The sequence below is a fragment of the Mesoplodon bidens genome (genome assembly GCF_964165515.1).
Source record: "Mesoplodon bidens genome assembly, chromosome: 20".
NCBI classification, from domain to species: Eukaryota; Metazoa; Chordata; class Mammalia; order Artiodactyla; family Ziphiidae; genus Mesoplodon; species Mesoplodon bidens.
In genome coordinates this window covers 8,197,952-8,224,399 of record NC_138181.1, presented here as the reverse complement: position 1 = coordinate 8,224,399, position 26,448 = coordinate 8,197,952, and the positions used below count along the sequence as shown (strand labels likewise).

Sequence of the window (26,448 nt, the reverse complement as noted above, 5' to 3'; positions counted from 1 at the left end):
CAGGTGAGGAAACAAACAGGCTCGACAAAGACTCAGAAGAAATTCCATCACGGAGCATGCCTAGCAATGGGCAGCATCCTTTTTCTTTAATCTTTTCCCTACCCATCTTGTTCAAACCAGTTTCTGTGATGAGCAAAATTGATAGACATGTTTTTTTTGTTTTTCGTTTTCTTTTAATGTGACAAGCATCCTTTCATTCCACAATAAGAGCATAAACCAGATCCGGGCCACTTGCTCATTTCTGGCACCTCTTATAGCCTGTACCCTCAGAGCCATTCATCAAGGCGCCTAGAGTGTGACAGGGCAGCCACACCACTGGTTTTCAAGTTGCAGAGGGGTGATGCACTAGGACGGGGTCTCAGCAGGATATTCCCACTCCCTTTTGGAGTCCATTCAGTTTGATCCCTTATGAAGCCTGAAGTAATAGATGTGTTTTGACTCCTCTGCCCACTGCGTAACCCTCCTGCTGGACCAGAGAAGGAAGGAGTGAGACACCGGGGGGCAGGGCGGGGCGGTGAGGGCCACGGGAGGCTTATGCTGAGACCCTCCTGACGATAAAGGATTTTATCTGAAGGTGTTGCTCCTATGCTAGACCTTGTTGCTTTTTAAGGACCTGGCTATTCTTCCATGTAAAATGAAACAGTCTTTACTTCCAAATTAAGAGCTTCAATATACCACCTTCAGAGGAGGAATTTTAATGGATAGTGACCTGTTTAGTGTAAATAGCTTTTTAAAAAAGAAAACAAATTTTAAAAGTCCCCAGTGTGGGTATCCGCTAGAAGATGATGGAGCAGTACGTGTCACCTCCTGTAAAGTTAAGTGAAACACAGAACATCAGTAATATTAAAAAGGTAGGTCAAGACCAAGAAAAGGCTTATCACAAGAGGGAACTAAAAGGACGTTAAATTAAGTAGAAAAAATCGATAACTTCAAAAATATCTGTAATGTCTTTAACAAAACATCAATCATGTGTTGTCAAACGAGACTAAACACAAACGGCAGAGATTATACTTTCTGCGATTTCATATCTCTGCATAACAAAAACAAACTAATAGGAGAGAGAACACAGACGTAAAAGTCATAGAAAAATCTTTGACCTGGCCAAAGCAATTCTTATGAAAATTTGTGTCTAAATGTTTCTAACAGTAAAGATGATGTTAATACAAGTTGCAGCTGCTGTTTACTGAGGGCCTGCTCTGTGTTTTAGATACGTTATAGCTCATTTAATCCTCACAGCAATCCAGGAAATACCTGGATTCTGCAGATGGTGATGCTGAGATTAAGAGCAGGAAAGTGACTTTATCCCAGGTCCCCCCGCTGTCACATGGCACCCCTCGCTCTAGCTTCAGAGTGTGTCGGCTTTCCTTTCCAATCCTGCTTTATGTTAATCAGGAAGAAAAGGGGAAATGAAAAGCTACTGAGTAAGGATCTCAAGGTTTTGGAAAGCAGTGTCATCATCCAAACAAGAAAAAAGGAAGCAATAAAAATAGTAACTATGGGGCTTCCCTGGTGGCGCAGTGGTTGAGAGTCCGCCTGCCGATGCAGGGGACATGGGTTCGTGCCCCGGTCCGGGAAGATCCCACATGCCGCGGAGCGGCTGGGCCCGTGAGCCATGGCCGCTGAGCCTGCGCATCCGGGGCCTGTGCTCTGCAACGGGAGAGGCCACAGCAGTGAGAGGCCCGCATACTGAAAAACAAAACAACAACAACAAAAAACCAGTAACTATGGAAACTGCAAAATGAGAAAAAAAATGGGAATAAGAATGAGCCAAGAGATGGTTTTCTAAAATAAAAGTCACACATACTCTGTAATGCCCTACAGGGGAAAATAATCTAAAAGAAGAAAAAGAGTGGATATACGTATACGTATAACTGATTCACTTTGCTGTACACCTGAAACTAACACAGCATTGTAAATCAACAATACTCCAATAAAAATTTTAAAAATTAAAAAATAAATAAAAGTCACACAATTGATAAATTATTGATACATTTAAGGGAATAATGGAAATTAATAAAATTAGAAATTATATGTCAACAGAAATTAAAATAATTATGGTCCAATGAACAGTTAAGACTGATCAATTTAAAGTACAAAAATTGATTGATTTCCTTCAAAAAATATAATATGAAGATTGATTCAAGAAATTGAGGACATAAATAGATCAGCAACTGATTAAGAAATCTGGAGAGTTGTAATGAATTTCTCTACCTAAAAATAGGTCATTTTTTCCTGCATTTTCAAATAATAAATAACTCTTAATCTATGTAAACTGACCCTAAATATAACAACAATAAAAAAAATGGTGGCTTGATATCTGATTCATTCTGCAGGGTGTTGATCTTAAAATCTAGCCAAGACATGACAGAAAATGCAGGTCAATCTTTCTAATTAATGTGGGTGTAAAAATCTTAAATAAATTATCAGGTAGAATAAGTTGGCATATTGAGAGATTTATGATGACTTATATTTTCATCTTGAAGAATCTATAAGAGGTCATATATATGGACAATGATACAATTTTAATGGGAAAATTATAGGCTAAATGGAGAAATAGCCAATGCACAATGATGTGACACCTAAACACAGGAAAAATGGCAATACTTCCCAAATTAGTTTATACATTCAACACAATTGCTTGTGGATACTTTATGGCAGCTGCATAAAAATAATTCCAAAATGTCTATGAAAAAGTAAGTGTGCAAGAGAATCAGAGGATGACCCAAAAGGAGAACGGACGGTACGGAGACTTGCTGTAGCAGATAAGAAGTATCACAGAGCACGGTCGTGAACGTAGCCAAAAAAGAGAAATGAAGACCAACGGGCCAAACAAAGTATAAGAAGTAGAATCTAATTTACTTAAGAATTTAACAGCTAAAACCATGGGAAAGGTATTTAGAATTATGGGATACCATCTATCAAATACCCCAAGTGGATTCAAGTAAAAAAAAAAAACCCACAAATTTAACAAATACTAAAAAATGCAGAATACATTGTTAAACTCATGAAGCAATAGAAGAAATAACAAACCAGAGTAGTATGACTCTGTAAAACTTTAAAAACAGCAACATAATAAGATGAAAGCACTAGAGTGGGGAAGCGTTTGAGGGAGTTAGAAGTTTAATGTTACAGTGTACGAGGACAGATTTCTAAGATTCTGTTTGAGGGAATTGAGTGTCTACCAGGTGGTTCACACCATAAGGAACATAAAAGAGCAAAAGAAAATTGAATTATTTAACCTACTTATAATTTGAAATGTAATCTTAATGCTGTGGTATCATAAACACCTAGTACCTGAACAAAAGGAAGAATGATATGAAGTCCTGGTAAGGCTGATGAGAAATAAATCTACTGTAATTTTTCTTATGTGAGTGCTATTTGGCCACGTGTAACAAGAACCATTAAAATGATTATTTTTTTAATCCAGTAATCTCATTTTTGGAAATTTGTCTTAGGGAAAGAATTTAAAGGAATAAGAACATCATGTGTAGATCTCTTAAAACAATATAATTTTTATAAATTATAAATATAAGTAGATTTATATTATTATATATCATATAATTAAATTATATATCTTCCAAAACAATATAATTTATATAAGTTATATACAAAAAGATAAAACGAGCTTTGAAAGCGGCCTGAGTATTCATAGCGATAGTATTTGATGGAATATAATGCAACCATTAAAAATTATAAATATGCAAATTAGGTAGAATCATGGATGTTTATTTGTTAAATAATATTAAGTAAAACCATAGAATGCAAGATTAAAGGGATGCTGTATTTGTTAATTATGTGAAGAATGTACCTATGAATAAAGATTATGTAGTTCCATAGCAACACCTAGTTATGTAGGCAAATTTTACCTAAATTATTGAAGTGTAAAAGTTTTCTATAACATGAAGGAAAAGTTATCTCAGGTCTTCAGTTGGATACCCAACAACCACAGACTGTCAAACCCCTAACACCTGGCCTGTGCTTGGATCGTGTAGTGCCTGCTCCAGGTCCTGGTCGACGTCTCCCAGAGCAGGAAACCCGGGGAGCCCAGCATTGAGGCTGTGGCTGTGAGCACCCAGCACGGATCCATCCTGCAGCTTAATGACACTGCGGAGGAGAAGCAAGTTTGTAGGTTCGTACCTGCTATGATGTGACCTACTGACACCTGTACTTTCTCTCTACTATTTTTTTCCTGTTTGGGTTTTAGCTTCTTCTTTCAAAATATCTTTCTGTGTCTTCCCTGGTCTGCACCCAGGAATGCCTATCACTCTGCCTGGGTGACATTACCAACATCCAACTGCTTATTTCCTAACCTAATGATGTTTCTTCATTTTACCTAATCTTTGTAGGCTGGAATACAAATTTGGAGAATTTGGAAACTATTCTCTCTTGGTAAAGCACACCCATGATGGAGTCAATGAAATTGCGTGTGACCTGGTCGTTAATGAGAAGCCAGTTGACAGTAACCTTCGTACGTACATGCTCTTGGTTGATTTTTATTTTAAATAAATAAATAAATATTTATTTATTTATTTGGCCGCTCCAGGTCTTAGTTGTAGCATGTGGGATCTAGTTCTCTGACCAGGGATCAAACCCAGGCCCTCTGCACTGGGAGCACAGAGTCTCAACCACTGGACCACCAGGGAAGTCCCTCTTGGTAAATTTGCATTTTCAACGGTTTTAGTTTTTGAGTACTGTTTGCGACATTTCGGGTAATTTAAATCCTGGATTATAGGTTGTCTCTCTGAGTTATGGCATATTTATAATGTATTTATTGTGTCCTTGGTGTAGACTAAGAAAATTATGTGACATACAAAAAATTATTTGATATATCAACATATTCTCATAGTTGTTATTTACTGTATTATGAAGTATAAATAAGCCAAAAAATTAATGCAGTGGAAAGAAACTAGAAATAAGACAGTTGACTGTCAGGTGTCTTTCTTTGTTTTAGGATTTAGGGTACAGTGTTTCCTGTATGTGTCTCTGACTGTCCAGAGGTCCCCTTGGGTTCAGGAGGGATCGTTCGTTCTCTAATAACTCCACTGGAGAAAATCTGTCCCTCCCAGACCCCGGTACATAGTATCAGGAATCCCTGGGGCTGTTCCAACAGTAAGTACTGTCCACAGTGACGCTGTTGAAGACTGTCAGAAGAACACTGGTAAGAGCCAATGTGAAAGAGCCAACGCGGGATGATTTAATCATTCAAAGAATAATGAATGTAATTGACGGAAACACGTTGCACATACAAAAACCAGTGAGTTCACTATGAAGCTAAAAAGCACAAGGCCCCCTCCCCCAACAAAAGCAATATTTTGGTTGCCTTTGGGGGTAACAAGGACACCTGGTGTTAACTGACGATCCTGGTAAAGGCAGAATCATCTCTCCTGCCTTTCCTGTTTTGACTATATCTTAGGGTAACGAAATAGTCCTAGATGATGAGGGTAAATTCTTTACAGAAGGAATCCAGCCAGTAATGTGGCAGAATATTTTGCAGCGCCCATTGAAGTTACTGATTTAGGCAAAAGCCGTGAGTGGATGGAACCATCCAATGAAAGGGGAACTTTACACAGGAGGGGACAGGCCTTCACCAGCTGAACGCGGGCATCAGGCACAAGGTCTGAAGCAGGAGGTGCTCCTGATGGGACGTGGTGGGAAAGACACAGCACCTGCGAAGCGTTCCTGCCGGAGAAGTGGGACTTCTCGGCCAGGGCTTTACAGCGAACTTCCCATTTGCAGAACGCACGGAGGATAGAGGAGCAAGTTCAGTGACACCAGGCGAGGGGTCCTGGCAGATCTAGACCTCGAATGAGATGCCCTGATAGGAGACAGCCAGCCTCGTGTAAATCAAGTCAGTGGCTGTGGACCAATGCATGGAGCTTAAGGCACATTAACAATGCAGGCAAGATGCGAGCCTTGCTTGGATCCTGATTTGAATACATGGACTACAACACACGTTTTCGAGGCAACTAGAAAAATTTGAATATGGACTCAGTGTTAGCCAGGGAATTATTAATTTTGTATGACATGGTGCTTATACAGCAAAAGGTCCATTCTTAAGAAACTTTTAATTTTGAAATAGTTTTAGACTCACAGAAATGTTACAAAACAGGGTTTCCATATACCCTTCACTCGGCTTCCCCTAAGCCCCTAAACTATATAATCACAGTACAGTGATTCCATGTACAGTGATTGAAACCAGGAGCTTCATGCACACAGCGCTGTTAACTGAGCTGCGGAGTTCTCAGATTTCTCCAGTTGTCCTCGTGTCCGTTTCATGTCCAGGGTCCCACAGAGCATTTAGTGATCAGGTCTCCCAGGCCTCCTCTAATCTAACCTCATGGCCTCTAATCAGCCTTTCTTGGTCTTTCACGACCTTGACACTTTCGAAGAGGACCGGCCAGTTATTTTGTTACTTGGGTTTGCTTGCTGCCTTCTTGTGACCCAGAAGAGGCCTTGCGTCTTCGGTAGTGTCCTACGGAAGAGATACGGTGTCCTCCTCAGGGGGTCACGTAAGAATTGCATGACGTACATAGACATACATCCTGAAGATGTGGGAATGAAATAGCTTGATGTCTGGGATTTGCTTAAAAGACTTCAGGTGGGAAAAAAAAAAGGGTGGGTAGTAGTAGTAGATGAAGCAAGAGTGACAATGTTTGATATTCTGGAATCTAGGTGACGGCTATATGTGGGTTTATTGTACAGTTCTCTGTACTTTTGTGTACGTTTGATATTTTTCATGATGAAAATTAGCGCTTCCCTCATGAAGAGTATTCTCAGTTAATAAGAAATTTCACATAAGGATATAGGCTTTTCCTTCATATGTTTCCATTTTTATTTGTTTGCCTTTTTCTTTTTTTAATTTTAAAATTTGTTTTATTGAAGTATAGTTGATTTACAATGTGTTAATTTCTACTATACAGCAAAGTGATTCAGTTATACGTATATATACATTCTTTTTCATATTCTGTTTGCATTTTTCATTTACAGCTTCACTGTGATGACACAACAGCTTTTGGTGATGATACGTTTTCTTTATTTTTGCAGCTGTGAGTGTCGCTTTCCTTGTCGGCCTGGTGCTCATCATTGTGGTGTCCTTTCTAAGGTTCTCGCTGAGGTAAGCCGGCGTTGGGGGGGGGGCACACCGGGGAAAATAGAACACAGAATAACTGTATTCAGAAAGGGTAGTTTGACCGTTATTCCTGGATTAAATGAAAACTGACTGTGTCCACCATGCCCAGTGTAGTCCTAGGCATTAGGGATTCTGTGTCGAATAAGAGATGGTCCCTGACTTCAGGGAAATAATAACCTAGTGCGAATGGCTCTCTGCCTTCAATTCTCCCACGTGGCTGACGATGTGGAAGAAACTACTTGAGCAATCACTTCCTGACAGACTCACATCCTGCCACGTAGCGCATGCAAGAGGCCTGTGATGGTCTTGGGAGGTGCTGCTACACTGACTGTCTTCCTCCTCTTGGCTCTGAACCCAGAGGCCACGCCTCTGGTCCAGCTTCCCAGCTCCTGCGGTGGGGACCTCCGACCTCAGGGTGGACTCTCCCTTGGTTAGGGTCGGCCAGCTTGGAGAGGGGATTCCTTCTCCTGCCTGGTAAACAACGATTCTGGTGAGTGGATTTGCGGACTGCAGAAGGAAGAGAAAGTGAAATAGACCCAGGCCTGGCACGTCACCTTGCCAAGGGGAGGTCTTTCCTCTTAAAAGGAATAAGATTGAATTTTCACATGCTCAGCTGGTTACGGGAAAGACCGTGAGATTTTATTGGTGAGCCGGATCCAAATTGGAAGAGAAAACCTGCTGGCTCGGGGAAATCCTGCACCTTTGGGGAGTTTATCACTCTGACCCTTTAGGGACGGAGTGCAATCCGCAAAGAGGAGTTGCATTACTTTGGTGATAAGACGTAAATGGTCTTCCAGTTTATTAGAGTGTTTTCATTTGGTGCTTTGGATGTGAATGTATCTATTACATGATGTTTAAAGTGGTAGATAGCTGATATCAGACTCTTGCAAAGAGAAGAATCCCACCTTGCCCCACTGTGGAATTGGAACTCCTTTTACATGTGATTCTCCCTTTGCAGCCTGTGAGCACAAAGCTCTTGTGGGGAAAGCAAGAGTGCCTTGTACCTTTCCCCATCACTTTCTAGTGTGCCCAGGAAAGTTCAGATTTGTCTGAACCAGAAAAGAATCTGAAAAAGTAGTAAGAATACAGCGTCTTTCTCCTTTTCACTTGGGGAACAAGCATGTACAAGAAAATAAGTGCTTTTTTTAATTTTAATTTTTAAATATCTTCTTTTACCTTTCCTTAGATGGTTCTGTTTTCAAGTTTTTCATGTGATGGTGATGTTATTAGTGCTGGATAAACTAGAAATGGGAGTTGAGTTATAAGGGAAAAAAGAAATTAAAAATATAAGCAATGGGTATGTGGAACATGTTTGAATACTGACTTGAGCAATTAAACTGTAAAAAAGACAAGAAAATTGAACTTGCTATTTGAAAATATTGAGGAATTGTTGATAATATTCTTAAATGAGGTAATAGAATTGCAGTATGTTTAAAAATAAAGAGTCCTTATCGTTTTCTTTTTTTAACATCTTTATTGGAGTATAATTGCTTTACAGTGGTGTGTTGGTTTCTGCTGTATAACTAAATGAATCAGCTATACATATACAAATATCCCCATATCTCCTCCCTCTTGCGTCTCACTCCCATCCTTCCCTATCCCATCCCTCTAGGTGGTCACAAAGCACAAGCTGATCTCCCTGTGCTATGCGGCTGCTTCCCACTAGCTATCTATTTTACATTTGGTAGTGTATATATGTCCATGCCACTCTCTCACTTCGTCCCAGCTTACCCTTCCCCCCTCTCTGTGTCCTCAAGTCCGTTCTCTACGTCTGTATCTTTAGTCCTGTCCTGCCCCTAGGTTCTTCAGAACCTTTTTTTTTAGATTCCGTATATATGTGTTAGCATACAGTATTTGTTTTTCTCTTCCTGACTTACTTCACTCTGTATGACAGACTCTAGGTCCATCCACCTCACTACAAATAACTCAAATTCGTTTCTTTTTATGGCTGAGTAATATTACACTTTATATATGTGCCACATCTTCTTTATCCATTCATCTGTCGATGGACACTTAGGTTGCTTCCATGTCGTGGCTATTGTAAATAGAGCTGCAATGAACATTGTGGTACATGCCTTTTTTTGAATTATGGTGTTCTCAGGGTATATGCCCAGGAGTGGGATTGCTGGGTCATATGGTAATTCTGTTTTTAGTTTTTTAAGGAACCTCCATACTGTTCTCCGTAGTGGCTGTATCAATTTACATTCCCACCAACAGTGCAAGAGGGTTCCCTTTTCTCCACACCCTCTCCAGCATTTATTGTTTGTATATTTTTTGATGATGGCCATTCTGACTGGTGTGAGGTGATACCTCATTGTAGTTTTTATTTGCATTTCTCTAATGGTTAGTGATGTTGAGAATCTTTTCATGTGTTTTTTGGCAATCTGTATATCTTCTTCAGAGAAATGTCTGTTTAGGTCTTCTGCCCATTTTTGAATTGGGTTGTTTGGTTTTTTGATATTGAGCTGCATGAGCTGCTTGTAAATTTTGGAGATTAATCCTTTGTCAGTTGCTTTGTTTGCAAATATTTTCTCCCATTCTTATCGTTGTCTTTTCATCTTGATTATGGTTTCCTTTGCTGTGCAAAAGCTTTTAAGTTTCATTAGGTCCCATTTGTTTACTTTTGTTTTTATTTCCATTTCTCTAGGAGGTGGGTCAGAAAGGATCTTGCTGTGATTTATGTCACAGAGTGTTCTGCCTATGTTTTCCTCTAAGAGTTTTATAGTGTCTGGTCTTACATTTAGGTCTTTAGGCCATTTTGAGTTTATTTTTGTGTATGGTGTTAGGGAGTGTTCTAATTTCATTCTTACATGTAGCTGTGCAGTTTTCCCAGCACCACTTATTGAAGAGGCCATCTTTTCTCCATTTTATACTCTTGCCACCTTTATCAAAGATAAGGTGACCATATGTGCGTGGGTTTATCTCTGGGCTTTCTATCCAGTTCCACTGATCTATATTTCTGTTTTTGTGCCAGTACCACACTGTCTTGATTACCGTAGCTTTGTAGTATAGCCTGAAGTCAGGGAGCCTGATTCCTCCAGCTCCGTTTTTCTTTCTCAAGATTGCTTTGGTTATTCGGGGTCTTTTGTGTTTCCATACAAACTGTGCAATTTTTTCTTCTAGTTCTGTGAAAAATGCAGTTGGTAGTTTGATAGAGCTTGCACTGAATCTGTAGATTGCTTTGGGTAGTATAGTCATTTTCACAATGTTGATTCTTCCAATCCAAGAACATGGTATAACTCTCCCTCTGTATCATCTTTAATTTCTTTCATCAGTGTCTTATAGTTTTCTGCATAGAGGTCTTTTATCTCCTTAGGTAGGTTTATTCCTAGGTATTTTATTTTTTTTGTTGCATGGTAAATGGGAGTGTTTCCTTAAGTTCTCTTTCAGATTTTTCATCATTAGTGTATAGGAATGCAAGTGATTTCTGTACATTAATTTTGTATCCATTGAGTAGCTCTAGTAGTTTTCTGGTAGCACCTTTGGGATTCTCTCTGTATAGTGTCATGACATCTGCAAACAATGACAGTTTTACTTCTTCTTTTCTGATTTGGATTCCTTTTATTTCTTTTTCTTCTCTGATTACTGTGGCTAAAACTTCCAAAACTATGTTGAATAATAGCGGTGAGAGTGGGCAACCTTGTCTTGTTTCTGATCTTAGAGGAAATGGTTTCAGTTTTTCACCATTGAGAACAATGTTGGCTGTGGGTTTGTCATATATGGCCTTTATTATGTTGAGGTAGGTTCCCTCTATGCCTAATTTCTGGAGAGTTTTTATCATAAATGGGTGATGAATTTTGTCAAAAGCTTTTTCTATGTTTATTGATATTATCATATGGTTTTTATTCTTCATTTTGTTAATATGGTGTGTCACATTGATTGATTTGCATATATTGAAGAATCCTTGCATTCCTGAGGTAAACCCCACTTGATCATGGTGTATGATCCTTTTAATGTGCTGTTGGATTCTGTTTGCTAGTATTTTGTTGAGGATTTTTGCATCTATGTTCATCAGTGATATTGGCCTGTAGTTTTCTTTTTTTGTGATATCTTTGTCTGGTTTTGGTATCAGGGTGATGGTGGCCTCGTAGAATGAGTTTGGGAGTGTTCCTCCCTCTGCTATATTTTGGAAGAGTTTGAGAAAGATAGGTGTTAGCTCTTCTCTAAATGTTTGATAGAATTTGCCTGTGAAGCCATCTGGTCCTGTGCTTTTGTTTCTTGGAAGATTTTTTAATCACAGTTTCAATTTCAGTGCTTGTGATTTGTCTGTGTATATTTTCTATTTCTTCCTGGTTCAGTCTCCGAAGGTCTTGCTTTTTAAGAATTTGTCTGGGCTTCCCTGGTGGCGCAGTGGTTGGGAGTCCGCCTGCTGATGCAGGGGACGCGGGTTCATGCCCCGGTCTGGGAGGATCCCACATGCCGCGGAGCGGCTGGGCCCGTAAGCCATGGCCGTTGGGCCTGCGCGTCCGGAGCCTGTGCTCCGCAACAGGAGAGGCCACAGCAGTGAGAGGCCCACGTACCACAAAAAAAAAAAAAAAAAAGAATTTGTCCATTTCCTCCAGGTTGTCCATTTCACTGGCATATAGTTGCTTGTAGTTGTTAGTTCTCCTTTTTCATGTCTAATTCTGTTGATTTGAGTCTTCTCCGTTTTTTTCTTGATGAGTCTGGCTAATGGTTTATCAATTTCTTTTATCTTCTCAAAGAACTAGCTTTAGTTTTATTGATCTTTGCTATTGTTTCCTTCATTTCTTTTTCACTTATTTCTGATCTGATCTTTATGATTTCTTTCCTTCTGCTAACTTTGGGGTCTTCTTTTTTTTGTTCTTCTTTCTCTAATTGCTTTAGGTGTAAGTTTAGGTTGTTTATTTGAGATTTTTCTTGTTTCTTCAGGTAGGATTGTATTGCTCTAAAATTCCCTCTTAGAACTGATTTTGCTGCATCCCATAGGTTTTGTATCATCGTGTTTTCATTGTCGTTTTATTCTAGATATGTTTTTATTTCCTCTTTGATTTCTTCAGTGATCTCTTGGTTATTTAGTAGCATATTGTTTACTCTCCATGTGTTTGTATTTTTTAGTTTTTTTTTCCTGTAATTGACATCTAGTCTCATAGTGTTGTGGTCAGAAAAGATACTTGATACTATTTCACTTTTCTTAAATTTACCAAGGCTTGATTTGTGACCCAAGATATGGTCTATCCTGGAGAATGTTCCATGAGCACTTGAGAAGAAAGTGTGCTCTATTGTTTTTGGATGGAATGTCCTATAAATATCAATTAAGTCCATCTTGTTTAATGTGTCATTTAAATCTTGTGTTTCTTTATTTATTTTCATTTTGGATGATCTGTCCATTGCTGAAAGTGGGGTGTTAAAGTCCCCTACTATGAGTGTGTTACTGTCGATTTCCCCTTTTATGGCTGTTAGCATTTGCCTTATGTATTGAGGTGCTCGTCTGTTGGGTGCATAAATATTTACAATTGTTATATCTTCTTCTTGTACTGATCCCTTGATCATTATGTAGTGTCCTTCTTTGTCTCTTGTCATAGTCTTTATTTTAAAGTCGATTTTGCCTGATACGAGAATTGCTACTCCATCTTTCTTTTGATTTCCTTTTGCATGGAATATCTTTTTCCATCCCCTCACTTTCAGTCTGTTTGTGCCCCTAGGTCTGAAGGGGTTCTTTTGTAGACAGCATATATATGGGTCTTGGTTTTTTTTTGTTTTTTTTTTTTGCGATACGCGGGCCTCTCACTGTTGTGGCCTTTCCCGTCGCGGAGCACAGGCTCCGGACGCGCAGGCTCAGCGGCCATGGCTCACGGTCCTAGCCGCTCCGCGGCATGTGGGATCTTCCCGGACCGGGGCACGAACCCGTATCCCCTGCATCGGCAGGCGGACTCTCAACCACTGCGCCACCAGGGAGGCCCGGGTCTTGTTTTTGTATCCATTCAGCCAGTCTATGTCTTTTGGTTTGAGCATTTAATCCATTTACATTTAAGGTAATTATCGATATGTATGTTCCTATTACCATTTTTTAAATTTTTTTGCCTTTGTTTTGGTAGGTCTTTTCTGTCTCTGTGTTTCCTGCCTAGAGAAGTTCCTTTATCATTTGTTGTAAAGCTGGTTTGGTGGTGCTGAATTCTCTTAGCTTTTGCTTGTCTGTAAAGGTTTTAATTTCTCCATTGAATCTGAATGCGATCCTTGCTGGGTAGAGTAATGTTGGTTGTAGGTTTTTCCCTTTCATCACTTTGAATATGTGCTGCCACTCCCTTCTGTCTTGCGGAGTTTCTGCTGAAAAATCAGCTGTTAACCTTATGGAGATTTCCTGTGTGTTATTTGTTGCTTTTCCCTTGCTGCTTTTAATATTTTTTCTTTGTAGGTAATTTTTATAGTTTGATTAATATGTGTCTTGGTGTGTTTTTCTTTTGGTTTATCCTGTATGGGACTCTGCACTTCCTGGACTTGATTGACTATTTCCTTTCCCATGGTAGGGAAGTCTTCGACTATAATCTCTTCAAATATTTTCTCAGACCCTTTTTTTTTCTCTTCTTCTTCTGGGACCCCAATAATTCGAATGTTGGTGCATTTAATGTTGTCCCAAAAGTCTCTGAGAATGTCCTCAATTCTTTTCATTCTTTTTCTTTATTCTGCTCCCTGGCACTTATTTCCACCATTTTATCTTCCAGCTCAGTTATCCATTCTTCTGTCTCAGTTATTCTGTTATTGATTCCTTCTAGAGTTTTTTAGTTTCAGTAATTTTGTTGTTCATCATTGTTTGTTTGCTCTTTAGTTCTTCTAGATCCTTGTTAAATGTTTCTTGTGCTTTCTCCATTCTGTTTCCGAGATTTTGGATCATTTTTACTGTCATTACTCTGAATTCTTTTTCAGGTAGGTTGCCTATTTTGTCTTCATTTATTTCATCTTTTAGGTTTTTACCTTCCTCCTTCATCTGTAACATTTTTTTTTGTCGTTTCTTTTTTTTTTTTTTTTTTTGATAGGTGATGCTATATTCCTATCTTACTGGTTGTTTGGCCTGAGGTTTCCAGCACTGGCGTTTTCAGGCAGTTGGTTAGAGCCAGGTCTTAGTGCTGAGATGAGGACCTCCAGGAGGCCTCACTCCAATGAATATTCCCTGGGGTCTGAGGTTCTCTGTTAGTCCATTGGTTTGGACTCGGAGCTCCCACCACAGGAGCTCAGGCCCAACCTCTGGCCTGGGAACCAAGATCCTGCAAGCCGGTCACTGGGGGTTCCTACCATCCCCTTAGGCATCCGTGGTCCCCCACCAGTGCCTGGTAGGTGCCTTAGTTGTACAGAGACACGAATTCCGTGTCCTCCTAGTCTACCATCTTGACTCCATCCCCTGAGTCCTTATCTTTTAGCAGTACATACTGAAGTATTTATAGATGAGGTGATACGATGTCTATGATTTTCTTTCTTTATTTTTTTAAAATATATTCTTTTTAAAAATTAATTAATTAGGTTGCACTGTGTTTTAGTTGAGGCAGGTGGGCTCCTTAGTTGCGACACACAGGCTCCTTATTTGCAGCTTGCTGGCTCCTTAGTTGTGGCAGGCAGCCTCCTTAGTTGCTGCATGTGAACTCTTAGTTGTGGCATGCATGCATGCATGTGGGATCTAGTTCCCTGACCAGGGATCCAACCCAGACCTCCTGCTTGGGAGCATGGAATCTTATCCACTGTGCCACCAGGGAAGTCCCCTATGATTTTCTTTAAAATGATCAAGCCGAGTCAGGGGAAAGGGGCAGTGGGTGGGAGTATAGATGAAGTAAGATTGACCATGCTTCGTAGATACCTGTTGAAGGTGGGTAATGGGTCCATAGTGGTTCGTTATACTGGTTTGTCTACTTATATGTATGTATATGTTTGAAACTTTCCATGACCAAAAAAAAAAAAAAAAAAGAAAGGGGAGGAAAAATCCTATGCATTGAATATTTCAAATGTTCAAATGTGCAAATTTTATGCAAAACCTGTATAAGTATGAAGTTTATTACACTTTTCAGTATCAAGAGAGCTGGAAGCACAGTACATATAAGGGCTTGTAATATTAGAAATGTTATACATAATTTCTATAAGAAAGCCCTCAATGATTTACAGACAAAGACTTGCCTTCTCTTGATTTTTTAATCAAAGAATTGTACTTACTAAAAGGGCAAACTTAATCGTTCTTATATGCCAAATTTAAAATGCTAAGTATTCATTATTATTTGAAAAATAACAAATTGGCCTGTTAGCTCTGAGTTTGCTACAGTTGTTGGGTTGAGAAAGGATTCTGTGTGGACTTTAATAATCGGACGTGGGGACATAAAATGGAAAGTTCATGTCCTTATGGGCACAAACAAACTAAATAAAAGTGAAACTGTCCCAGAAAATTTCAGAAATTGTAAATAACAAATGATATTACCCCATCAAGTCACTAAGCAATCTTTAGTGTATTAGAAGTCAGGATTCATTTCCACTCCAAAGTTTAAAAAAAAGAAAAGGGGAAGTAAACTAAATCAGAATGTAAACATTGTGTGAAAGAGCTAAATATACTTTTTGAAACATTTTTTCCAAGTAAAAACTCTCGTTTCAAAGAAAAACCAGTTAAGATATTTATCTTTTGTTAATCAGGTAAATCAATTTAATATCCTCTGGATATCTTGTTGCACTAAAGCACCATCTAGGAGAAAGAACCCAGTACATTAACTGTGAGTCACTCCAAGGTCACTGTCAAACTTTCTCAGTTTGCATCTGTGCATTTTTTTTTTTTTTTTTTGGCCATGCCACACAGCATGTGGGATCTTAGTTCCCTGACCAGGGATTGAACCCGTGCCCCCTGCAGTGGAAGCATGAAATCCCAACCACTGGATGGCCAGGGAAGTCCCACATCTGTGCATTTTTATTTAGTTGTAATTGAGTCTGAATACTGTGGTTTGCTTTTTGTATTTAATAGTTTGTATTTATATTTCTTTGTACAGGCATTCTTTTTTTTTTTCAGGGTGGACAAATTTTTTTTTCTTTTGTCTCTCTTTTTAAAAAATTTGTCTTATTGAAGTATAGTTGATTTACAATTCTGTGTTAATTTCTACTGTACAGCAAAGTGATTCAGTTATACATGTATATACATTCTTTTTTTAAAATATTCTTTTCCATTATGGTTCATCATAGGATATTGAATACAGTTCCCTGTACTGTATAGTAGGACCTTGTTGTTTATCCATTCTCTATATAATAGTTTGCATCTGCTAATCCCAACCTCCCATTCCATCCCTCTCCCACTCCCCTCCCTCTTGGCAACCGCAAGTCTGTTCTCTATGTCTGTGAGTCTGTTTCTGTTTCATAGATAAGTTCATTTGTGTTGTATTTTTAGATTCCACATATAAGTGATATCATATGGTATTTGTCTTTCTCTGACTTCACTTAGTATGATGGTCTCTGGGTCCATCCTGTTGCTGCACTGTTCCTGCTGTTTTAATAGCCATATCTTGTCCTCTCACAGATGCAGACACTGAGATTAGTCATTGCTGAATTGGGCACGTTTGGTTGTTGCAGGCTTCTGCTACTCTAACTTTAATAGTGTTGTTAATCAGAATTCCAGCAATGATCTAATTTCACTCTCACAACACTCTTTTTTTCTTTTTTTGAATTTTGTATATTTTTTATACAGCAGCTTCTTATTAGTTATCCATTTTATACATATTAGTGTATACATGTCAATCCCAATCTCCCAGTTCATCACACACCCCCCACCACCACTTTCCCTACCTTGGTGTCCATACGTTTGTTCTCTATATCTGTATCTCTATTTCTGCCCTGCAAACCAGTTCACCTGTACCAGTTTTCTAGGTTCCACATACATGCATTAATATACGATATTTGTTTTTTTCTTTCTGACTTACTTCACTCTGTATGACCGTCTCTAGATCCATCCACGTCTCTACAAATGACCCAATTTCGTTCCTTTTTATGGCTGAGTAATATTCCACTGTATATATGTACCATATCTTCTTTATCCATTTATCTGTCGATGGGCATTTAGGTTGCTTCCATGACATGGCTATTGTAAATAGTGCTGCAGTGAACATTGGGGTGCATGTGTCTTTTTTTTATACTACTTTTATTTATTTATTAATCAAATACATTCACTGATTTTTGCATCCTGACTTAAACCTCTATCTGTCTTTCACTCATCTTTTTTTTTTCACACACACACACACACACTGTATTTTATTTTTACAAGAGATAAATAAACTGACACCAAGCATTGTAAATGGATGACCACAAGAAAAGCAACAATGATTGCAATTACCAAACATGAAACACACTCATACTATGTCATAATATTGACATTCAGTCCAGTAATCCTCCACTGTAACAGCTCCTTTACTTTGCAGTGAAAATTGATTTGTATATTTTTTGCCTCTGAGTCCTTGTGGGATTTTTTTTTATTCGAACAGAAAGTCACAAAAATTATAATCATCCTCATCAGTTCACTCAGTCCCGTGTAATTTTTTTTTATCTTGATCTTTTCTTAGCGCTTTTATGAATTCATCAATTTTCCATTAGAGTTCTGAAAATGCTTATTCATTCAGTTCAGCAGTATAGTCAGTTACCAGAAACCTGTACTTGTCAGAGTCTTTCCCATGAATTCCTTGAAGACGAAACCCTTTTATAGGAACATATTTGCAAAAGCATCAGAGTACACCCAGAACTGTCTGTAAATGACAAAAGACTTAAAAATGACCATGGTTACAGATTTGATGAAAATTCATAATAATGCAATTGACAAGGAAATTTAGTTATTTCTGAGATATACATTTTAAAGTAATAACTAGAATTATTAATGATAACATTATACCAGAACATATGAGATTTTTAGAAATTTCATGTAATGTCTGAAACATTTATATTAACATATTTCCTTACAAATAACCCAAAGAAAGTTTAGTATTAGTTGCTTTTTTGGTTTGTTTGTTTGTTTTTTTATACTGCAGGTTCTCATTAGTCATCAATTTTATACACATCAGTGTATACATGTCAATCCCAATCGCCCAATTCAGCACACCACCATCCCGAGCCCATGGCGTTTTCCCCCCTTGGTGTCCATACGTTTGTTCTCTACATCTTTGTCTCAATTTCTGCCCTGCAAACTGTTTCACCTGTACCAGTTTTCTAGGTTCCACATACATGCGTTAATATATGATATTTGTTTTTCTCTTTCTGACTTACTTCACTCTGTATGACAGTCTCTAGATCCATCCACGTCTCAACAAATGACTCAATTCCGTTCCTTTTTATGGCTGAGTAATATTCCATTGTATATATGTACCACATCTTCTTTATCCATTCATCTGTCGATGGGCATTTAGGTTGCTCCCATGACAGGGCTATTGTAAATAGTGCTGCAGTGAACACTGGGGTGCATGTGTCTTTTTGCATTATGGTTTTCTCTGGGTATATGCCCAGTAGTGGGATTGCTGGGTCATATGGTAATTCTATTTTTAGTTTTGTAAGGAACCTTCATACTGTTCTCCATAGTGGCTGTATCAATTTACATTCCCACCAACAGTGCAAGAGGGTTCCTTTTTGTCCCCACCCAATCCAGCATTTGTTGCTTGTAGATTTTCTGATGATGCCCATTCTAACTGGTGTGAGGTGATACCTCACTGTAGTTTTGATTTGCATTTCTCTAATAATTAGTGATGTTGAGCAGCTTTTCATGTGCTTCTTGGCCATCTGTATGTCTTCTTTAGAGAAATGTCTGTTTAGGTCTTCTGCCCACTTCTGGATGGGGTTGTTTGTTTTTTTAATATTGAGCTGCATGAGCTGTTTATATATTTTGGAGATTAATCCTTTGTCCATTGATTCGTTTGCAAATATTTTTTCCCATTCTGAGGGTTGTCTTTTCATCTTGTTTGTAGTTTCCTTTGCTTTGCAAAAGGTTTTAAGTTTCATTAGGTCCCATTTGTTTATTTTTGCTTTTATTTCCATTACGCTAGGAGGTGGATCAAAAAAGATCTTGCTGTTATTTATGTCAAAGAGTGTTCTTCCTATGTTTTCCTCAAAGAGTTCTATAGTGTCTGGTCTTACATTTAGATCTTTAGTCCATTTTAAGTTTATTTTTGTGTATGGTGTTAGAGAGTGTTCTAATTTCATTCTTTTACATGTAGCTGTCCAGTTTTCCCAGCACCACTTATTGAAGACACTGTTTTTTCTCCATTGTATATCCTTACCTCCTTTGTCATAGATGAGTTGGCCATAGATGCATGGGTTTATCTCTGGGCTTTCCAACCTGTTCCATTGATCTATATTTCTGTTTTTGTGCCAGTACCATATTGTCTTGATTACTGTAGCTTTGTAGTATAGTCTGAAGTCAGGGAGTCTGATTCCTCCAGCTCTGGTTTTTTCCCTCAAGACTGCTTTGGCTATTCGGCGTCTTTTGTGTCTCCATACAAATTTTAAGATGATTTGTTCTAGTTCCATAAAAAATGCCATTGGTTATTTGATAGGGATTGCATTGAATCTGTAGATTGCTTTGGGTAGTATAGTCATTTCCCCAATATTGATTCTTCCAATCCAAGAACATGGTATATCTCTCCATCTGTTTGTATTGTCATTAATTTCTTTCATCAGTGTCTTATAGTTTTCTGCATACAGGTCTTTTGTCTCCTTAGGTAGGTTTATTCCTAGGTATTCCTAGGTATTTTGTTGCAGTGGTAAATGGGATTGTTTCCTTAATTTCTCTTTCTCATTTTGCATTGATAGTGTACAGGAATGTGAGAGGTTTTTGTGCATTACTTTTGTATCCTGCAACCTTACCAAATTCATTGATAGGTTCTTGTAGTTTTCTGGTGGCATCTTTTAGGTTTTCTATGTAGAGTAACATGTCATCTGCAAACAGTGACAGTTTTACTTCATTTCCAATTTGTATTCCTTTTGTTTCTTTTTCTTCTCTGATTGCTGTGGCTAGGACTTCCAAAACTATGTTGAATAATAGTGGCAAGAGTGGACATCCTTGTCTTGTTCTTGATCTTACAGGAAATGCTTTCAGTTTTTCACCATTGAGAATGATGTTTGCTGTGGGTTTGTCTTATATGGCCTTTATTTTGTTGAGGTAGGTTTCCTCTGTGCTCTCTTTTGGGAGAGTTTTTTTATCATAAATGGGTGTTGAATTTTGTCAAAAGCTTTTTCTGCATCTATTGAGATGATCATACAGTTTTCCTTCTTCAATTTGTTAATATGGTGTATCACATTGATTGATTTGCGTATATTGCAGAATCCTTGCATCCCTGGGATAAATCCCACTTGGTCATGGTATATGATCCTTTTAATGTGTTGTTGGATTCTGTTTGCTAGTATTTTGTTGAGGATTTCTGCATCTATATTCATTGGTGATATTGGTCTGTAATTTTCTTTTTTTGTAGTGTCTTTGTCTGGTTTGGGTATCAGGGTGATGGTGGCCTCATAGAATGATTTTAGGAGTGTTCCTTCCTCTGCAGTTTTTTGGAAGAGTTTTAGAAGGATGAGTGTTAGCTCTTCTCTAAATGTTTGATAGAATTCACCTGTGAAGCCATCTGGTCCTGGTATTTTGTTTGTTGGAAGATTTTTGATCACAGTTTCTATTTCATTACTTGTGATTGGTCTGTTCATATTTTCTGTTTCTTCCTGGTTCAGTCTTGGAAGGTTATACCTTTCTAAGAATAGGTCCATTTCTTCCAGGTTGTCCATTTCATTGGCATAGAGTTGCTTGTAGTAGTCTCTTAGGATGCTTTGTATATCTACAGTGTCTGTTGTAACTTCTCCTTTTTCATTTCTAATTTTATTGATTTGAGTCCTCTCCCTCTTTTTCTTGATGAGTCTGGCTAATCGTGTATCAATTTTGCTTATCTTCTCAAAGAAGCAGCTTTTAGTTTTATTGATCTTTGCTATTGTTTTCTTCGTTTCTATTCAATTATTTCTGCTCTGATCTTTATGATTTCCTTTCTTCTACTAACTTTGGCTTTTGTTTGTTCTTTCTCTAGTTCCTTTTGGTGTAAGGTTAGATTCTTTATTTGAGATTTTTCTTTTTTTTTGAGGTAGGCTTGTATTGCTATAAACTTCCCTATTAGAACTGCGTTTGCTGCATCCCATGGGTTTTGGATCATTGTGTTTTCGTTGTAATTTGTCTCTAGGTATTTTCTGATTTCCTCTTTGATTTCTTCAGTGATCTCTTGGTGATTTAGTAACATATTGTTTAGCCTCCATGTGTTTGTGTTTTGTATGGTTTTTTTCCTGCAGTTGATTTCTCATCTCATAGCGTTGTGGTCAGAAAAGATGCTTGATATGATTTCAATTTTCTTAAATTTACTGAGGCTTGATTAGTGACCCAGGGTGTGATCTGTCCTGGAGAATGTTCCGTGTGCACTTTAGAAGAAAGTGTGATCTGCTGTTTTTGGATGCAATGTCCTATAAATGTCAATTAAATCTGTCTGGTCTGTTGTGTCATTTAAAGCTTGTGTTTCCTTATTAATTTTCAGTTTGTATCATCTGTCCATTGGTGTAAGTGAGGTGTTAAAGTCCCCCAATATTATTGTGTTACTGTTGATTTCCTCTTTTATAGCTGTTAGCAGTTGCCTTATGTATTGAGGTGCTCCTATGTTGGGGTGCATATATATTTATAATTGTTCTATCTTCTTCTTGGTTTGATCCCTTGATCATTATGTAGTGTCCTTCCTTGTCTCTTGTAACAGTCTTTATTTTAAAGTCTATTTTGTCTGATCTGAGAATTGATGCTCCAGCTTTCTTTTGATTTCCATTTGCATGGAATATCTTTTTCCATCCCCTCACTCTCAGTCTGTATGTGTCCCTAGGTCTGAAGTGGGTCTCTTGTAGACAGGATATATATGGGTCTTTTTTTTTTATCCATTCAGCGAGCCTGTGCCTTTTGATTGGAGCATTTAATCCATTCACGTTTAAGGTAATTATTGATATGTATGTTCCTATTACCATTTTCTTAATTGTTATGGGTTTGTTTTTGTAAGTGCTTTTCTTCTTTTGTGTTTCCCACTTAGAGAAGTTCCTTTAGCATTTGTTGTAGAGCTGGTTTGGTGGTGCTGAATTCTCTTAGCTTTTGCTTGTCTATAAAGCTTTTGATTTCTCCATCTAATCTGAATGAGATTCTTGCTGGGTAGAGTAATCTTGGTTGTAGGTTCTTCCCTTTCATCACTTTAAATATATCATGACACTCCCTTCTGGCTTGTAGAGTTTCTTCTGAGAAATCAGCTATTAACCTTATGGGAGTTCCCTTGTATGTTATTTGTCATTCTTCCCTTGTTCCTTTCAATAATTTTTCTTTGTCTTTAGTTTTTGTCAGTTTGATTACCATGTGTCTCGGCGTGTTTCTCCTTGGGTTTACCCTGCCTGGGACTTTTTGCGCTTCCTGGACTTGGGTGGCTATTTCCTTTCCCACGTTAGGGAAGTTTTCGACTATCATCTCTTCAAATATTTTCTCGGGTCCTTTCTCTCTCTCTTCTCCTCCCGGGACCCCTATAATGCAAATGTTGTTGCGTTTAATGTTGTCCCAGAGGTCTCTTAGGCTGTCTTCATTTCTTTTCATTCTTTTTTCTTTAGTCTGTTCCACAGCAGTGAATTCCACCATTCTGTCTTCCAGGTCACTTATCCGTTCTTCTGCCTCAGTTATTCTGCTATTAATTCCTTCTAGTGTAGTTCTCATTTCAGTTATTGTATTGTTCATCTCTGTCTGTTTGTTCTTTAATTCTTCTAGGTGTTTTAATTTAATTCTTCTAATTCTTTGTTAAACATTTCTTGCATCTTCTCGATCTTTGCCTCCATTCTTTTTCCAAGGTCCTGGATCATCTTCACTGTCATTATTCTAAATTCTTTTTCTGGAAGGTTGCCCATCTCCATTTCATTTAGTTGTTTTTCTGGGGTTTTATCTTGTTCCTTCCTCTGGTACATAGCCCTCTGCCTTTTCATCTTGTCTGTCTTTCTGTGAATGTGGTTTATGTTCCACAGGCTGCAGGATTGTAGTTCTTCTTGCTTCTGCTGTCTGCCCTCTGGTGGATGAGGCTATCTAAGAGGCTTGTGCAGGCTTCCTGATGCGAGGGACTGGTGGTGGGTAGAGCTGTGTGTTGCTCTGGTGGGCAGAGCTCAGTAAAACTTTAATCCGCTTGTCTTCTGATGGGTGGGGCTGGGCTCCCTCCCTGTTGGTTGTTTTGCCTGAGGCGACCCAACACTGGAGCCTACCCGGGCTCTTTGGTGGGGCTAATGGCGGACTCTGGGAGGGCTCACGCCAAGGAGTACTTCCCAGAACTTCTGCTGCCAGTGTCCTTGTCCTCACGGTAAGACACAGCCACCCCCCGCCTCTGCAGGAGACCCTCCAACACTAGCAGGTAAGTATGGTTCAGTCTCCTATGGTATCACTGCTCCTTCCCCTGGGTCCCTATGTGCACACTGCATTGTGTGTGCCCTCCAAGAGTGGTGTCTCTGTTTCCCCCAGTCCTGTCGAAGTCCTGTCATCAAATCCCACTAGCCTTCAAAGTCTGATTCTCTAGGAATTCCTCCTCCCGTTGCCAGACAACCAGGTTGGGAAGCCTGACGTGGGGCTCAGAACCTTCACTCCAGTGGGTGGACTTCTGCAGTATAAGTGTTCTCCAGTTTATGAGTCACCCACCCAGCAGTTATGGGATTTGATTTTACTGTGATTGCGCCCCCCCATCTCATTGTGGCTTCTCCTTTGTCTTTGGATGTGGGGTGTATTTTTTGGTGAGTTCCAGTGTCTTCCTGTCGATGATTGTTCAGCAGTTAGTTGTGATTCCGGCGTTCTCGTAGGAGGGAGTGAGCGCACGTCCTTGTACTCTGCCATCTTCCTCACAACACCCTTGAACGAAAGCTCTGTCTTTATTCCTGTCTCATCGATCAGGAGACCATGCTATAAGGGTGAAGCATTTGAAAGTACTTGGATTTCTACTTCTGTTTCGTTAAAACACTTTAAAATGTTTAATTCTTTGACTGGTGTAGAATGTGAACTTTAAATTAATTTCCTTTCAATATGATACCATTCTGAAAATTCTGCCGAGGAAAACAAATTAACAAGCCCTTTTATTTATTTATAGCTTGGAAGACTGTCATGATTGGATTTCTAAAGCCATAAATTCTCAGGAAACTGATGGCCTCATCAATTCTGTGAGTTGTTAAAACGCATTGTGTGTGCTCTGGGTGTTTTCCTGGATTTGGATTTACAGTCTGATATTTAGTAATCTTAATTATCTCATGCTGTGCAAGGCCAGGTCATGTATCCTGCCTTCTTGGTAAACAGCAGTCCTCGCTGGCCCCATGAAGGGTGCCCCCCCCCCCAAATCCCTGTCTTTGTGAGGCTGGAGCTTGAGCTGCTTTGTGATGCTGGGTGTGGAGATGGTTTTCACTCTTCAGGCAGCACTGTTGAATCAATCCGTTTAAGTAGAGAGTATCAAGATGAAGGCAAAAGAGTGAGAGACATCAGTATTAAATCTATACATGGGATGGCCTGCTGTGATGATTAAACATACTCTCTGTGTTAATTGATTAATTATGGACATATCTGTGTCCACTTATGGACACACTTGCTGGTACTGTTGCTCCTTTGTGGTCATTTATCAGCATGGCCACCGAGAGCTCGGCAGGAGGCACATAAACCAAATAAAGTGAAAAACCTAACCTCTAGGTGGGGTCTTTACAAAAGCAAATTAAAGTATTATCCAGAGCAATGATCCTTGACTTTCACTCTGCTAATTTTTTCCCTAAAACACAGGAAAGTGTAGTTTACTCTTCCGTATTATGAACTGTTTGCATTTTTCTCCTCTTTTCCGGCAGGAGCTGGGGTCTCCGAGCAGGGCGGGCGACCCCCCACCAGAGGCCTGGCGTCCGTCGGCGGCCCCCCTGCGCCTCCGCTGCGTGGACACGTTCCGCGGGTACGTGGGCTCCCTGGTGACACGTGGGCACAGGTGGCCTCGGGTGGCACGTTCACAAGTCCACCCAGTTGCAGCGGGAGGCATTTCATGTGCCTTTTACTCTCTAGGCTAGAAAGGATTTCCTGCCCTAAAGAGAAATCAGCGGCCTCTCCTGACTTGAAACCTGTCACGAGAGCCAGGGTGACGTGTCCCTGGAGGGCAGTGGTGGGAGAGGCCGGAGCTGCCTCCCCTGGGGCCCAGGTGCTGCTGAGAAAGCCACTCGCACGTGTGAGCGGCTGCCCGAGGGCCCCGTGTCCGCTCAGCCCTGGACCGATGGGCCGGTGCCCCAGTCTGGAAACGGAACCCGGGGCAGCCCTCGGCCTCCTCCACCATTCGCACAGCAGCTCGGACATCAACTAATAGCAGATCCACAGAGTCCTGCAGTAAATTGTCATTTTCCAGTTCTGGGAAAAGAATGAAGGCCAGGACCAAACTCTGAAAATAGAGTCTAAGACTGTGTGGCTGAAAAGCAATGTCTAGGTGTCAGGCTTCTGTTTCTCCCACTGAGGCCTTTCAGACTCCAGTGATAACCTGATAACTCTGACCCAGCTTCCCGAGCTCTGAGTGCTCCTGTTGTGTATCCAAAGCCAGGCAGTAATAACAGTCATGATACTAATAATAACCACTGCTCACAGTTTTGCGTCCTCATGGTATATGCCAAGCACTGTTCCAGCTTGTCTTAATTTCTTTAATCTCTTAGCAATCCTATGAAGTATATACTTTTAATAATACACCTGCTTCACAGATAAAAAAATTGAGCCACAGAGGAGTAAGTTGGGCTCCAGAGTGCCCACAAATCACCCACTGACATACTAACGTTTTTTTGTCTTTTTTTGCGGTACGTGGGCCTCTCACCGCCGTGGCCTCTCCCGTTGCAGAGCACAGGCTCCGGATGCGCAGGCTCAGTGGCCATGGCTCATGGGCCCAGCCGCTCGGTGGCATGTGGGATCTTCCCGGACCGGGGCACGAACCCGTATCCCCTGCATCGGCAGGCGGACTCCCAACCACTGCGCCACCAGGGAAACCCCATACTAACGTTTTTATTCCCCATATTCTGAGAAATTAGCAGCAAACAACAACACATGCAGAATCTGTTTTATTGTCTTCCTCTTTCTTTCGGAGATGTTCACAGGTGGACGGGAGTTGACATTGATTAAGTGCTAACATGTTTCAAGCACCGTTGAGGTGCTGTGATGTACGTTACTCTCCATCGTGGTGCCCGTGGTCCCCGGGTCAGGGGTGTCCCTCCTCACAGAGAACTGACGAGGGGCTCGCCTGAGGTCCAGTGGCTCCTAAGAGAGAGGGACCCAGGGCTTGACCCTAAAGACTGTCCCCTCCCAC

At 39.7% G+C, this 26,448-nt stretch overlaps 1 protein-coding gene across 1 annotated transcript in view; it reads left to right on the top strand.

The window, feature by feature from the left end:
* Nucleotides 1-26,448, top strand: part of HGSNAT (heparan-alpha-glucosaminide N-acetyltransferase) — a 48,484-nt gene that overhangs the window by 7,820 nt on the left and 14,216 nt on the right. The window contains exons 3-7 of the mRNA XM_081220960.1: nucleotides 3,993-4,129; nucleotides 4,347-4,468; nucleotides 7,045-7,114; nucleotides 24,235-24,304; nucleotides 24,971-25,068. Coding sequence (XP_081077086.1) covers nucleotides 3,993-4,129; nucleotides 4,347-4,468; nucleotides 7,045-7,114; nucleotides 24,235-24,304; nucleotides 24,971-25,068 — 497 coding nt within the window. The remainder of the gene's footprint in view (nucleotides 1-3,992; nucleotides 4,130-4,346; nucleotides 4,469-7,044; nucleotides 7,115-24,234; nucleotides 24,305-24,970; nucleotides 25,069-26,448) is intronic.